General features: G+C 42.6%; 1 protein-coding gene and 1 pseudogene across 1 annotated transcript in view; both read left to right on the top strand.

Annotated features, from left to right (window-relative positions):
- The first annotated feature begins 5,829 nt into the window (after positions 1-5,829).
- On the top strand, positions 5,830-6,316 carry LOC121495166 (annotated as a pseudogene).
- Positions 6,317-10,406: 4,090 nt separating this feature from the next.
- The window catches only part of HSDL2 (hydroxysteroid dehydrogenase like 2), a 64,647-nt gene continuing 60,216 nt past the window's right edge, over positions 10,407-14,837 (top strand). Inside the window, exon 1 of the mRNA XM_041762247.1 lies at positions 10,407-10,596. Within this exon, the coding sequence (XP_041618181.1) occupies positions 10,580-10,596 (17 nt within the window). The 5' untranslated portion in view covers positions 10,407-10,579. The remainder of the gene's footprint in view (positions 10,597-14,837) is intronic.

Raw genomic sequence — 14,837 nt, 5'->3', positions numbered from 1 at the left:
GCCCTACGACCCAGCAATTGCACTCTTGGGGATTTACCCCAAAGATTCAGATGTAATGAAACGTCGGGACACCTGCACCCCGATGTTTCTATCAGCAATGGCCACAATAGCCAAACTGTGGAAGGAGCCTCGGTGTCCATCGAAAGATGAATGGATAAAGAAGATGTGGTTTATGTATACAATGGAATATTACTCAGCAATTAGAAACGACAAATACCCACCATTTGCTTCAACGTGGATGGAACTGGAGGGTATTATGCTCTGTGCAGTAAGTCATTCGGAGAAGGACAAACAGTGTATGTTCTCATTCATTTGGGGAATATGAATAATAGTGAAAGGGAATATAAAGGAAGGGAAAAGAAATGTTGGGAAATATCAGGAAGGGAGACAGAACATAAAGACTCCTAACTCGGGGAAACGAACTAGGGGTGGTGGAAGGGGAGGAGGGCGGGTGTTGGAGGGGAATGGGTGACGGGCACTGAGGTGGACACTTGACGGGATGAGCACTGGGTGTTTTTCTGTATGTTGGTAAATTGAACACCAATAAAAGTTAATTAAAAAAAAATAAAAAAAATAAAAAAAAAAGAACTGACGTTATTCTGCAAAATAAAATGCTGTATTTATAGTGAGCAGGGATGAAGCCATGTTGATTATAGAAGAGTCAAGTGTTTCTTTCTCAGCTTGCTAAGGATACCTATACTAGCAGTAGAGTGCTGTGTCACAGAATTAATGCATGACTTTGGGAGACGTGGCTGTGTTTGGCAGAACAGTTGTATACTGGATACCAGGAGAAATTCAGCGGAAATATCTCCACGGGAACTGGACTTGGAAAACCCACACCCAACCTAGACTCTCTTGCTTAAGTTATATTCAAAACAGAATGAATAATTCAGACTTGAGAAAATGTATAGCCTATGAAAAGAGGTTGGATCCTGATATAAGACCAACTCCTAGGGGTGCTTGGATGGCTCAGCAGTTGAGCATCTGCCTTTGGTTCAGGGCATGATCCCAGGCTCCTCGCAGAGAGCCTGCTTCTCCCTCTGCCTATGTCTCTGCCTCTCTATATATATCTCTTATAAGTAAATAAATAAAATCTTTAAAAAAAAAAAAAAAAAGACGAACTCCTGTGAGCAGGGCATGGGATTTCCTAAAAGGGGATGGAAATACTAAAAGCAATTTTTGTTTTTAAGAACTTATGATCCTGAGATCAAGACCTGAGCTGAGATCAAGAGCCAAACACTTAACTGAATGAGCCACCCAGGAGCCCCTAAAAGCAGTTTTGAAGGAGGAAGTTTGAACAATATTGATGCCCTTAGAGAGAAGAGCAGATATGAAGGCAAGGAGCAAAGCTAGGGATTTGGATATGCTCAAGAGGGAATCCCCTTTGCAATGGTTTGCATTCTTTTGGTACTTTTGCCTTGAGATAGGGTATCATTTAAGCATTAGGTACAGATGCACATAACAGTAAACAAAAAATAAGTATCTTAAACTAGATAAAGATTAATTTCTCCTGCAAAAGGAGTCTAGAAGTAGTAGTTTAGGGACTATTATGGCATTCCATGTTCATTAGTGACCCAGTCTCCCTTTTATTACGTGAGCATGTGGTTTTCATTCTTGAGATCACAAAATGGCTGGAAGCTCCTTAAAGAAGCTTTCGCAGAAGTCCATTGCAATATCTCCCACTTATGCCCATATATTACCACATAATATGGTAACATGGCCACTCCTAGTTACAAGGCAGGCTGAGAGATGCAGGGTTTTTTCTGGGCATATTGATACCTCCAATAATAGATACTATTGGGGATACCTGGGTGGCTCAGTCAGTTAAGCATCTGCTTTCAGCTCAGGTCATGATCTCAGGGTCCTGGGATCCAGCCCCATGTTGAGTTCCCTGCTCAGCAGGGAGTCTGCTTCTCTCTCTCCCTCTGTGTACCCTCTCTCTCTCAAATAAATAGATAAAATCTTTTTTAAAAGATACTGTTGGGCAGCCCTGGTGGCTCAGCAGTTTAGCACTGCCTTCAGCCCAGGGCATGATCCTGGAGACCCAGGATCAAGTCCCACGTCTTGGGAGTCTGCTTCTCCCTCTACTTGTGCCTCTCTGTGTCTTTCATGATTAAATAAATAAAATCTTTTAAAAAAACTGTTGGTAAAAAAAAAGTGGATAATTTTTGGATACTGTTCGTAAAAAAGTGGATAATTCATAATAGGTATTGGAAATATCATCTCTGACATGGCAGTTGTCCCATAAAACATAAAGTTAATTGTTTTATACATGTAATTATATATATGTAATTCCCTCGTGTAAGCCTCAACTCTTTGGTTGAGAGTCATGTGCAGATGGTACAGTAAATAAATGAACAGGCAAAAAAGTAACATAAGGCATTATCCACACATCTACATACCCATTCTACTCACTACTTGCATTCATGCAAGTGAGCACTTGTCTACTGAGGGAACTGTTTCCTGGAATTCTAAGAGATGGCAGCTGTAAAGTGAGGAAAACCCACAGTGTGCCAGTAGACTATCAGAAGGCCAGGTGGAAAGCTCAGGAGGGTACTGAGACAACTGCTCCCCATCCTACCTTTCTTCATTGAATCTTATAGGAGAAAGCTTACCTTTGAAGGAGTCACAGGAAAGGGGAAGACTAATCCCTACTATGATGCAATATAGATAGAGCTATTCCAAATATCACATCCAGAAATAACATCTAGAAGAAAAGAGACAATCTATTCTGTAGTTTCCCTTCCTTCCTTCTTTCCTTCCTTCCTTCCCTCCCTCCCTCGCTCCTTCCTTCCTTCCTTCCTTCCTTCCTTCCTTCCTTCCTTCCAAGATCTATTTATTTGAGAGAGAGAGAGAGAGAGAGAGAGAGAGAGAGAGAGAGCATGAGTGGGGGAGGAGCAGAGGGTGAGGGAGAGAGAGAATCTCAAGCAGACTCCCCACTGAGGGCAGAGCCCAACATAGGGCTCGATCTCATGAGATTGAGATCATGACCTGGGCCAAAATCAAGAGACTGGGCCACCCAGGTGCTCCTGTGGTCTCTTTCTTAAAATAAGAAAATCTTTCCCAGCAGACCTCACATTTGCCAGAACTAGATAACATGTCTACTTCTAAAGGCATGGGCAAGGGGAATGGGATTACACTGACTCTAATTGAGAGTAATTAGAGTTACTCTCAATCTTGGCTGCATATTTGAATCACTCGAGGTGAGGAGCTTTAAAATAAATACCACCTATGTATACTCTATACCAACTTAATTAGAATCTCTGGCAGTAAGACCCAGACATCAGATTTTTAAAAAGATCCCCAAGTGATTTCAATTTGCAAACAAGGTTGAGAACTACCAGCCTACACCTTTTCGTGCTCCAGTAAGCATTAGCCTTACCTGGAAACTTGTGAGAACTACAAATTCTTCAACTCCTCTGTCTAAGACCTAGTTAATTAGAAACTCTGGAGGTTGGGCTTATTAATCTGTGTTTTACAAAACTCTTCTGTTGATTTCAGTGCACATTAAAGTTTAAGAACCCTTGACTTAGACTAATCAAGATTTTATTCTAAACTGTAGTTACAGTTACCTTTTCTGAAGCATGGATGAGTAAAACTAGCAAGGACAACAAATTGAAAAGCATGGGCAGGCAATAAATAATCTCATCTCTAAGCATTTTCTTTCACTTAAAACATAAAACTTTTTAGTTTGAATTGATTTCAAGCTTATAAGAAAGTTGTAACAAAGAGAGAAAGGAATTCTCGTACATCTTTACTCCAAATCACCAATTTTTAACATTTTCCTACATTTGTTTCACCATAACCACTTCTCCATTACACACACACACATACACACTTAAGAGTTGATGAATATTAATTTCCTCTTATTCCTTAATACTTCATACTAGGAACACAGACAGTCTCTTACATTACCCCAGTAGTTATCAAGTTCAGGAAATTTATCATTGATGCAATACTTTACTCTGTAATACACATTCCAATTTGTCGACTGTGCTAGAGCAAATCTTTTTTGTATAGAATCCAGTCTAGGATCGTGTGTTGCATTAGTTGTAATGTCTTTTTTAGTCTTATTTAATCTTTTTTTTAAGATTTTATTTATTTATTCATGAGAGACACACAGAGAGAGGCAGAGAGACACAGGCAGAGGGAGAAGCAGGCTCCATTCAGGGAGTCTGATGTGGGACTCTTATCTGGGGACCCAAGGATCACGCCCTGAGCCAAAGGCAAATGCTCAATTGCTGAGCCACCCAGGTTTCCCAGTCTTGTTTAATCTATTACAGCTCTTCAGCCTCTCATTTTTCTCTTAATGACATTGACATTTTTTATTTCTCATCTACCTCTGTGATGATGTAGACAATCAGGGAAATTTCGTCCTCCAGAGGACATTCAGCAATTTCTGGAGTGTCAAAATTGGAAGGGCTAGGATGGTGGTATTGATTGCACAACAATGTGAATGTACTCAAGTCACTGAACTATACACTTGAAAATGGTTAACATGGTAAATTTAAGTTATGCATCTAAACATACATACATGGGAATATGGGCTATAGCATCCAGGGGGTAAAGGCCAGTAATGTTGCTAAACATTCTGCAATACACATGACAAACTTCTACAACAAAGGATTATCCAGCCCAAGGGGTCAATAGCCCCAAGGTTGAGAAATCCTGGTCTAAGTTGTAGTTGACCCTTGAACAATGCAGGGGTTAGGGGCACTGATGCCCACATAATCAAAAATCCATGTGTAACTTATGACTCCCCAGAAACTTAACTACTAACAGTCTACTATTGACCAGAAGACTTGCCAATAACATCAACAGTCTATTAACACATATTTTCTATGTTCCATGTACTATATACTGTATTCTTTTTTTTTTTTTAAGATTTTATTTATTCATGAGAGACACAGAGAGAGAGGCAGAGGGAGAGGTAGGCTCCCCATGGGGAGCCTGATGTGGGACTCCATCCCGGGACCCGGGATCACACCCTGAGCCAAAGGCAGATGCTTTGGGCCTTCGGCTGGGCCACCCACATGTCCCTATATACTGTATTCTTATAAAGTAAACCAGAGAAAATAAAATGTTAAAATCATAAGAGAAAATACATTTACAGGACTATACTGCATTTATCGAAAAAAATCCATGTAGATGTGGACTTACACAGTTCAAATCAGTTAATACAGTCAACTGTATTAACACAACCTTGCTAAACTGTATTGTGTATATCCATTGAACAAACAGTCTCACTTCTAGGAATGTATTCTGAGGAAAAATGAGTAGTGAACAATGATGCATGCACGAATGTTTTTATTGGAGACAATGTGGAAACAACTAAAATGTCCATCACAAATGAAAATGGTAAAATTAATTTCAGTATATTCATATAAAAGAAAACTATGCATTTGTTTTTTTTAAAAAAGTCAAGGTATAGGTGCCTGGGTGGCTTAGTCAGTTAAGCATATGACTTGATTTCAGCTCAGGTCATGATCTTGGGGTCCTGGGGTCCAGCCCCTTGTTAGGCTCTATGTTCAGTGGGGAGTCTGCTTGAGATTCTTTCTCCCTCTCCTACTGCCCCTCACCTGGCTCACACTCGCTGTCTCCAAATTAAAAAAAAAAATTAAAAATAAATAGTCAAGGTAAACTTTTAGGTGTAAACTTGGAAAAATGTCTATGATACATTAAGTAAAACAAAAAGTTTCCAAAACAATATAGTATATATATAATCTCCCCTATGATTTATAAATGATCAAAACCTATATAAAAATTTCAGATTTGCTTTTTCTCTTCTGGTCCATAGGCTCTTGGGGAGGCGCGGACTTTGATGCAGACATGGCCAAGTCCAAGAACCACACCATGCACAACCATCACAAAAATGGCACAGAAATGGCATCCAGAAACCCCGGTCACAAAGATATGAATCTCTTAAGGGGTTAGACCCCAAGTTCCTGAGGGACATGCGCTTTGCCAAGAAGCACAACAAGAAGGGCCTGAAGAAGATGCAGGCCAGCAATGCCAAGGCCATGACTGTACGTGCCGAGGCTATCGAGGCCCTTGTCAAGCCCAAGGAGGTCAAGCCCAAGATCCTAAAGGGCGGCAGCCGCAAGCTCAACCGACTTGCCTACATAGCTCATCCCAAGCTCCGAAACGTGCTTGAGCCCGCATTGCCAAAGGTCTCAGGCTCCGCCGGCCAAAGTCCAAGGCCAAGGCTCAAACCAAGGCCCAGGCTGCAGCTATGGCCCTGGCTCTGGCTCCTGCTTCTACTCCTGCAGCGCAGGCCCCCAAAGGTGCCCAGGCCCCCACAAAGGCTCCAGTGTAGAGTCTTCTGCCTGCCAGTGTGAGGACGCAAGGACTGGTATGACCCCTGGGCTTCTGTCTACATGGGCCTGGTGTCCTCTTGTGCTATTTGTACAAATAAACCTGCGGCAGGATCTGTCCAAAAAAAATTTTTTTTTTCAGACTTAAAGGATACATACTAAAATGTTAATAATTATCTCTGAAGGATGGTATTAAGATGGAAATTTTCACTTTCTATAGATTGTTGTAGTCCTGTATTATCAGAAAGATAAAGACATTTAAATACAGCTTGGAGGTTAATAACAGTTACTAATAAAATAGTGACTGGGAATAATTCTTTGAGAAACAAAAGGTACTGCTAGCAGGTCTATGGGGAAGATTTGGTACATTTTCAGAAAGAACTGCCATACACAAAACCCCAAGGATTTCCCCATTTAACCTGGACCAGGGTGAGCTGTCTTGTGGGTGAAGAAAATGGAAAGTTTCAAGAGCCCCCTGACTTTTCTAAAGCGATTAAAAGCATGTGCATTGTATTGTTGGCCTCTAACTATCATTAATTAGTAATTTTATATTTGGAGAAGCCCAGGATATCTTAAAAGTCAAGTTGAAAAATCACAATGGTAAATAACACACTAAAGCAGTGTTTTCCAAATAGTAAGCTATAATCCATTAATGAATCATCCAAATAATTTAGTATATTATGATCAACTTGATAGAATATAATAGATTCAATAAAATAGAAAACTGTGTGTCTTGGGTCTGGATGAAAAATTTCTTTATGGGGGTACCTGGATGGCTCAGTTGGTTGAGCATCTGACTCTTAGTTTTAGCTCAGGTCATGACCTCAGGGTCATGAGATAAAGCCCCGCATCAGTCTCCACACTAGGTAGGGAGTCTGCTTGAGATTCTCTCTCCCTCTGTTCCTCCCTCCCTCTCTCTCAAATAAATAATCTTTAAAAAATTTCTTTATGTGGCTGCGGCCAACACATTTGAATGTTACTGCATTATATACTCAAAAATATATTCTTAGGGTGCCTGGGTGACTTATTTGGTTAAGGATCTAGCTTTTGGTTTCAGCTCAGGTCATGATCAGGGTTCTGGGATTAAGCCCTGTGTCAGGTTCCCCACTCAGCAGGGAGTCTGCTTGAGGATTCTTTCCCTCTTCTTCTGCCCCTCCCCCTGCTTACACTCTTTCTCTAAAAAAATTAATCTTTAAAAAAATATATATATTCTTATGCAAGATAGAGTTAGAAGAGACCTTATTTGATAATTTAAGGTTAAAGTTCTCGATGTTATACCGTTTTAAAAGTTTTTTATTTAACTAATCTCTACACCCAACATTGGGCTTGAACTCTTAACCCTGAGGTCAAGAGTCACATGCTCTTCTGACTGAGCCAGCCAGGTGCTCCTCAACGTCATATCTTCTGATATTTCAACTTAATTCTGCATTCTTAATTTCTCATGCATTTGGAAATTACTTTTTAGTATTGGCAGTATTATTAATTTAAATAATAATATAAAAGAATTAAGGTATCACATCCTGTTTTTAAGGATTTTTTTAAAAAAGATTTTATTTATTTATTCATGAGAGACACAGAGAGAGAGGCAGAGATGTAGGCAGAAGGAGAAGTAGACTCTGCTGAGCAGGGAGCCCACTGTGGGACTCAAACCCTGGACCCCAGGGATCACGCCCTGAGCCGAAGGAAGATGCTCAACCATTGAGTCACCCAGGCACCCCTTCTTTAAGGAATTTACAATTTAAAATATGCCTCCTCTTATTTCCCGGTTCTGAGAATTCTGTAGAGAATTTCATGCTATTTTTGCCTTAATCCAACTAAGATTATAATAGTATGTCACAATATTGTTAATTAACGTTTTGCTTATACCATTTTGAATTTTAAAATAACAGTGCCATCTGGTGGTTCTTCTGAACATGTTTATATTTCTCTTGGGGATATATCAAAAAGTGAATTGCTCTTTTGCATGTGGATATCCAGTAGGTGGCAATTTTAACTTTTTGAGGAGCTGCAAAACTGTTTCCCAAAGTGGCTATGCCTTTTGACATTCCCAACAATGAATGAGGGTTCCAATTTCTCCACATCCTGGCTTACTTATTTTCCATATTTTCTATTATAACTATTCTAGTATGCATAAAGTGGAATCTCATTGTAGTTTTGATTTGCAGCTCCCTAGTAACTAATGCTTTGGGCATCTTTTCATGTGCTTGCTGACCACTTGCATATATTCTTTGGAAAAATACCTATCCAGATCCTTTGTTCATTTTTTTAAAAAAGATTTTATTTATTTATTTATTTTAGCGTGAGCTAGAGAGAGGGGACATGTGTGCATCAGCAGGAAGAGGGGCAGAGGCAAAGGGATAGAATCCCCAGCGGACTCTGAGCTTGCCTGAAGAGCCCTACCTAGGGCTCCATCTCATCACCTTGAGATCATGACCTGAGCCAAAATCATAAGTCAGATGCTTAACCAACCAAGCCACCCAGGAGCCCGTGCTCACTTTTTAGTCGGGTTGTTCGCCTTTTTGTTGCTGAGTTTTAAGAATTTTCTATATATTCTAGATACCAGACCTTATTGGATATATGTTTGTATTTTATCCCATTCTGTAGATTGTCTTTTCTTTTTTAAAAGGATTTATTTACTTATTCATGAGAGACACAGAGAGAGAGGCAGAGACATAGGCAAAGGGACAAGCAAGCTCCCCGCAGGGAGCTTGATGGGAGACTCAAACCCCGATCCTGGGGTCACACCTGGAGCTGAAGGCAGATGCTCAACCACTGAGACCCCCAGGAGTCCCTGTGGGTTGTTTTCACTTTCTTAAGTGCAAGGTAAGTTTTGCATTGAATGGTCCCTATCAACACTCTTCTTGAAACATCTAATACCTACAACAGTCTGAATAACACCTTGGCGTTTCCTCATTCCTCCCACACAGGCAGACCTCCTCTTTTTTGTCCTGCTGTATCTCCAGTGACCAGCATGAACTAGGTGCTACCACTTGTTGAATAAACAAATTCTGTAATTTCTAAGGACAATATCAAGGATGGCCAATTCAAATGCCTATAGGAAGCTGGCAACACACATGAATTAACAGAACCATTTAGGGCTTGCAGTAAGCGGAGGCATACGAACCCTATTTCCAAACTAGTTCAACTAGTCCTCATTTAACAACCTCATCATCCTGTTCTACCCTCCCAAAATACACTATCTCGGGAGGCCTGGGTGGCTCAGCGGTGGAGCGTCTGCCTTTGGCTCGAGGCGTGATCCCAGAACCCGGAACCGAGTCCCACATCGGGCTCCTTGCGGGGAGCCTGCTTCTCCTCTGCCTGTGTCTCTGACTCTCTGTGTCTGTCATGAATAAATAAATAAAATCTTTAAAAAAAATTAATTAAAAAAACACACTAGGGTCCGCTTGTGATGAGCGCTAGGTGTTGCATGGAAGTGTTCAATCACTACATTGTACCCTTGAAACTATTATCACACTGTATGTTAACTGGAATTTAAATAAACACTTAAAAAAAAAAAAAAAAAAACCCCGCAATACTAGATCCCAGAATTCACCTTATTCCTGCACTGAGTTTGGGAGTTTCTTCCGGAAGACCATTGCTAACTATGCATGCTCCCCCCAGACTGCTGCAAAGCGCTCAGCCCCAGAAGCTGCGGCTCATCACTGGGCGATGCGCGGACAGGCGAGGGCCGCCAGCCGTGGGCCGCAGCCCGGGGGAGGATGCGACCGTGGCCGGCTTCGGGAGCAAGCGAGGACGACGGCGCCCTCGGTGCTGCGCGCGCAGGAGCCAGGCACCGGGTTCGGGCGGGGGAGGGAGCCCGCAGGTCAGCCTCTGCAGAGAAGCGGCCCCGCGCCCTCCACGAGGTCCCGAGGGCGCGACTGCAACCGCCACCCCACGCGCGGGAAAAGCGCACGCAGGTAGCGGCTGACGCGCGCACTACGCCCGCGGCGGGCGGGACGCCGATTGTCCCCGCAGAGCCCCGCGACGCGCGCGGGGCGGAGCCGCCTTTCTTCCTCAGCGCCTGCGCAGAGAGAGCGCGTCCAGGGGCCGGGCGGGGGCGGGGAAGGCGGAAACTAGCGCCGAGCGCCGGGAGCCCGCTGCGTGCGCAGGCGCACTCCGAGGGCCGCCGCTCCTGGGAGCGCCCGCTCGCCGCCGGCCTCCGGGCGGGGCCTCGAGGGACTGGGGCTAAATGAGGAGAGGAGGCCCGCGTCTCCGGGTCCGCTCGCCGCCGCCGCCGTCGCCGCCGCCTCTGCTCTGAGGAAACCATGTTACCCAACACCGGGTAAGGGCACGACGGGAGGCGCGGCCGGGCGGAGCGGGCGGCTCGGGGGTCGCGCGGCCCGGGCCCGGGGGAGCGCGCGACCCCCGCTGTGTGTGGAGAGCGGGGCCTCGCGAGGGGGAAGCCGGAGCCGTGTGCTTCGGGGTGGCGGCCGCGGGCGGGCCTCTGGCTCCCCGAGGGACGGGGTCTGGAGCTCGAGGTGAAAGGTCGCCGGAAGGCTCGCGGGGCTGGCGCCTCGCTTGTCCCCGACGCTCCCCCCGAATATCCACGTCACAAAGGGCTGTTTGAAGAGGTGATCTTCAAGTTCGTGACACGTGAAACTCGTCCTTCATAGGGGCGTCCTTTTCGCGGGGGCGCTTCACTGAAGTCTTCAAAAAATGCTGGTAAAACACACGTACACAACGTCTACCATCCTGACCATTTTTTTAAAAAAATATTTTATTTACTCATGAGAGACACTGGCAGAGGGAGAAACAGGCTCCACGCAGGGAGCCCGACGTGGGACTCGATCCCGGGACTCCAGGATCACACCCTGGGCCGAAGGCAGATGCTAAACCACTGAGCCCCCCGGGCTGCCTCATCTTAACCATTTTTAAGCTCTTAACCATTTTTAGGCATAGTTAGTGTATTCACATTGCCCGCAGCCGTTCTCCAGAACTTTCTCAACTTGCAAAAGAAACTCTATAGGCGGGGCACCTGGGTGGCTCAGTGGTTGAGAAGTCAGCCTTCACCTCAGGGCGTGATCCTGGGGTCCGGGGATCGAGTCCCCCACGGGGAGCCTGCTTCTCCCTCTGTGTCTCTGCCTCTCTCTCTGTCTCTCTCATGAATAAAGAAATAAAATTGCAAAAAGAAAGAAACTCTATACCCATTAAACAACTCCCCCTTTCCCTCCAGCTGCTGGCAAACCACCATTCTACTTTCTGTTTTTACAAAGTGTACCGGTCTTCAGGGCAGCGATTTGTGTGTTTTGTAATTTGCTTGAAGCAAACAGGCACGTGGCCAAAAGACTTACAAAAGCTCAAAAGGGTATAGAGTAAAAAGTGAGTTTCTCCATCCTTCACGTTCAGTTTCTCAGTGACTCTCTGGTATGTTTTCAGAGATAGGCTATGCATATACACATTTGTACACCACCCTAAACATGCACAGGCACACATAGTCACGCACTCCGCCTTTTTTTTTTTTTTTTTTTTTTTTAAGATTTTAGTTATTTATTCATGAGAGACACAGAGAGAGAGGCAGAGACACAGGCAGAGGGAGAAGCAGGCTCCATGCAGGGAGCCACATGCTGGACTCCGATAGGTTTCCAGGATCACACCCTGAGCTGAAGGCAGACACTCAACCACTGAACCACCCAGGTGTCCCGGCATCACTTTTACAAATAGTAGAAAACTCCCTTTTGGGCCTTGCCATTTTTACTTAGTATGTCCTGGGATACACATACATTTTAGGTATGCAGATCTTCTTTCTCTTTTAGTGGTAACATGGTATTTTGTCGATGTTCCATAATTTACTTAAAACAATCACCTATCCCTGGATACCAGATCATTTCTAGTTTTTTTGTTACTGCATGTTTGCTGCAGTGATTAACCTTGTATCCACTGCTTGCACATTTTTGAGTGTATCTCTATAACAAATTCCTGGAGGTGAAGTTCCTGGATAAAAAAGTATATGAACAGGGATCCCCGGGTGGTTCAGTGGTTTCACACCTGCCTTCAGCCCAGGGCATGATCCTGGGGTCCTGGGATCGACGAGTCCCACGTAGGGCTCCCTGCATGAAGCCTGCCTCTCCCTTTGCCTGAGTCTCTGCCTGCCTCTCTGTCTCTCTGTCTCTCTCTCTCTCTCTCTCTCTGTTTCTCATGAATAAATAAATAAAATCTTAAAAAAAAAAAGTATGAACGTTACACTGGCTAATATCCTCGGCGCTCCAAAGAGGTTGAATATCCAAAAGGATGAATGAAGTTTCCTAATCCAGCAGGTTGGCAGACAACAAAATGCTTGATAATAAAAGTATTTGTTTTGATTTGCTTTTCTTTTTTAAAACTGTTAACAAAATATTTTTATCACATTTACTCTGATTTTGAGGTACCAGAGAAGTTTGGTAAATTGTAGTGTAGATTAACTCCACATTAGCAAGTTTTAGCTGTCCGCCAATGGTACTGACAAATTTGGACTCTTTCTTGCCCCTTTGGTTCTAATGCTTTTGAGCTGGAGAGGCTTCCTTGTAGCACAGCCCCTGGGTTTCAGGCTAAAGGTAAAAACCGTCTTTGCCTTTATTTCTGCCACTGCCTGAGACTGTGTAAGGAAAAAAATGTCCTTTACCCTACTGGGAATCAATCCAGCTAGACCAAAGGCAAAGGGATAAGGCTTTTAAAGCAATAGTGGACACATTTTCCTCTCAATACTTCCATTAAAAAAAAAAAAAAACTTTATTATTTTTTTAAGATTTTTATTTATTTATTCATGCGAGACACAGAGAGGGGCAGAGACACATAGGCAGAGGGAGAAGCAGGCTACCTGCGGGGAGCCCAATATGGGACTTGATCCCAGGACCCCGGGATCATGACATTCAACCACTGAGCCACCCAGGTGCCCTATTATTTTTTAAATATTTTATTTATTTATTTGAGAGAGGGGGGCAGAGGGACAGGGAGAAGCAGGCTCCTGTCTAAGCAGGGAGCCTCATGCGGGACTCGATCCCAGGACCCCAGGGTATCAGCATCTTGACCTGAGCCAAAGGCAGATGCTTAATTATCTGAGCCACCCAGGCACTCCAAGGTATAGGATTTCTATTTTTCACATTTAATGTAGGAATTTTAATGTGTAAATAACTTACAATGTGAAGTGAAAAAAATTTTACCATTCCCTCAAATAATATAAGAACCTAGAAGAATGGGACACCTGGGTAGCTCATGATTACAATTCAAAAAATTAACACTAATTCCTCAATATCATCTACTACCTATCCATTTTCAAAGTCTTATAACTATCTCAAAGATGTCTTTTTAAGTTGGTTTTATCAAATCGGGATCCTGTAAGGACCTCACATTGCATTTAGTTGCTAGATCTTATAAGTCTCTCTTGATCTGTAACAGCTTCCCTTCCACTTTCTTTTCTTTTTTCTTTTTTTAAGACTTTATTTTTTTATTCGTAGAGACACAGAGGGGGGGGGGGGTGGTGCAGAGACACAGGCAGAGGGAGAAGCAGGCACCATGCAGAGAGCCTAGAGTGGGACTGGATCCAGGGTTTCCAGGATCACGCCCTGGGCTGCAGGCTGCGCTAAACCGCTGCGCCACCAGGGCTGCCCCCCTTCCACTTTCTTTATGCCATTTATTTGCTGAAGAATATAGATAATTTGTCCTGTGGGAGAGTCCATCTTCTGGATTTGAGACTTCTCATTTTCGTTGCTATTATACTGTATTACTTGCAGATTTTTGCCTATGTATAGAAATAAAATTTTCTTCATTGACTTTTCATTGAATTTGAAAATTTGTCAAACTCTTATTAAATCTAGTAATTTAATTACACATTATTTTGGTTTTCTATGTAATCATGTAAACTACAAATAATAATATTAGCATTATTTCTTTCACTTCAATCCAAAGTGTTTCTTTCTTTCTCATGCCTTATTTATTCAAAGAAGAAATGTTCCCAGATGGAAGGTTTGATATACAAGAATACATAAAAAATACTAAAATAAAAGAAACAAAAAATAGAAATAAAAAGTTATGGTAAATTAAGTACAGAAATCTAAAGTGTATTTATAATAATAATTAGTAAAACATAAAGAATAATAAATAATATTTGCACAAAGAATTAAAACATATTACAATAATAGAAATTAAAAACCAGACTGATTTGAGTTTTACTTTTCTAGTTTTTTTTTTAAAGCTAGTTGTTTGTAAAGCTATTAGTTAAGACAGTGAAATCCATGTAGACCAGTGGAACAGAAGAGAAAGCCTTAGAAATGGCTCTTTATTTATGGAGACTCATCTTGACAAAGCTAGAATTGAAGATCTATGGGAAAGTTGGGCTTTTTAGACTGGGACAGTTGGTTGTCCACATTGAAAAGAATGTAATTGGGTCCCTACCTCAACTCATACATAAAAGTTAATTCTAGGTAGGTTTAAGACTAGTATTTAAAAAATAAACCCTAAATTGTTTGAAAGACAAATTAATACAGTTGTGGTTAGGGAAGGATTTTTTGTTTTAAACGCAAAGCATTGGCTATAAAAGAAAAGATTCAT

This window comes from Vulpes lagopus, chromosome 7 (assembly GCF_018345385.1).
Source record: "Vulpes lagopus strain Blue_001 chromosome 7, ASM1834538v1, whole genome shotgun sequence".
Taxonomy (NCBI): Eukaryota; Metazoa; Chordata; class Mammalia; order Carnivora; family Canidae; genus Vulpes; species Vulpes lagopus.
This window is presented reverse-complemented; position numbering and strand designations above follow the sequence as displayed.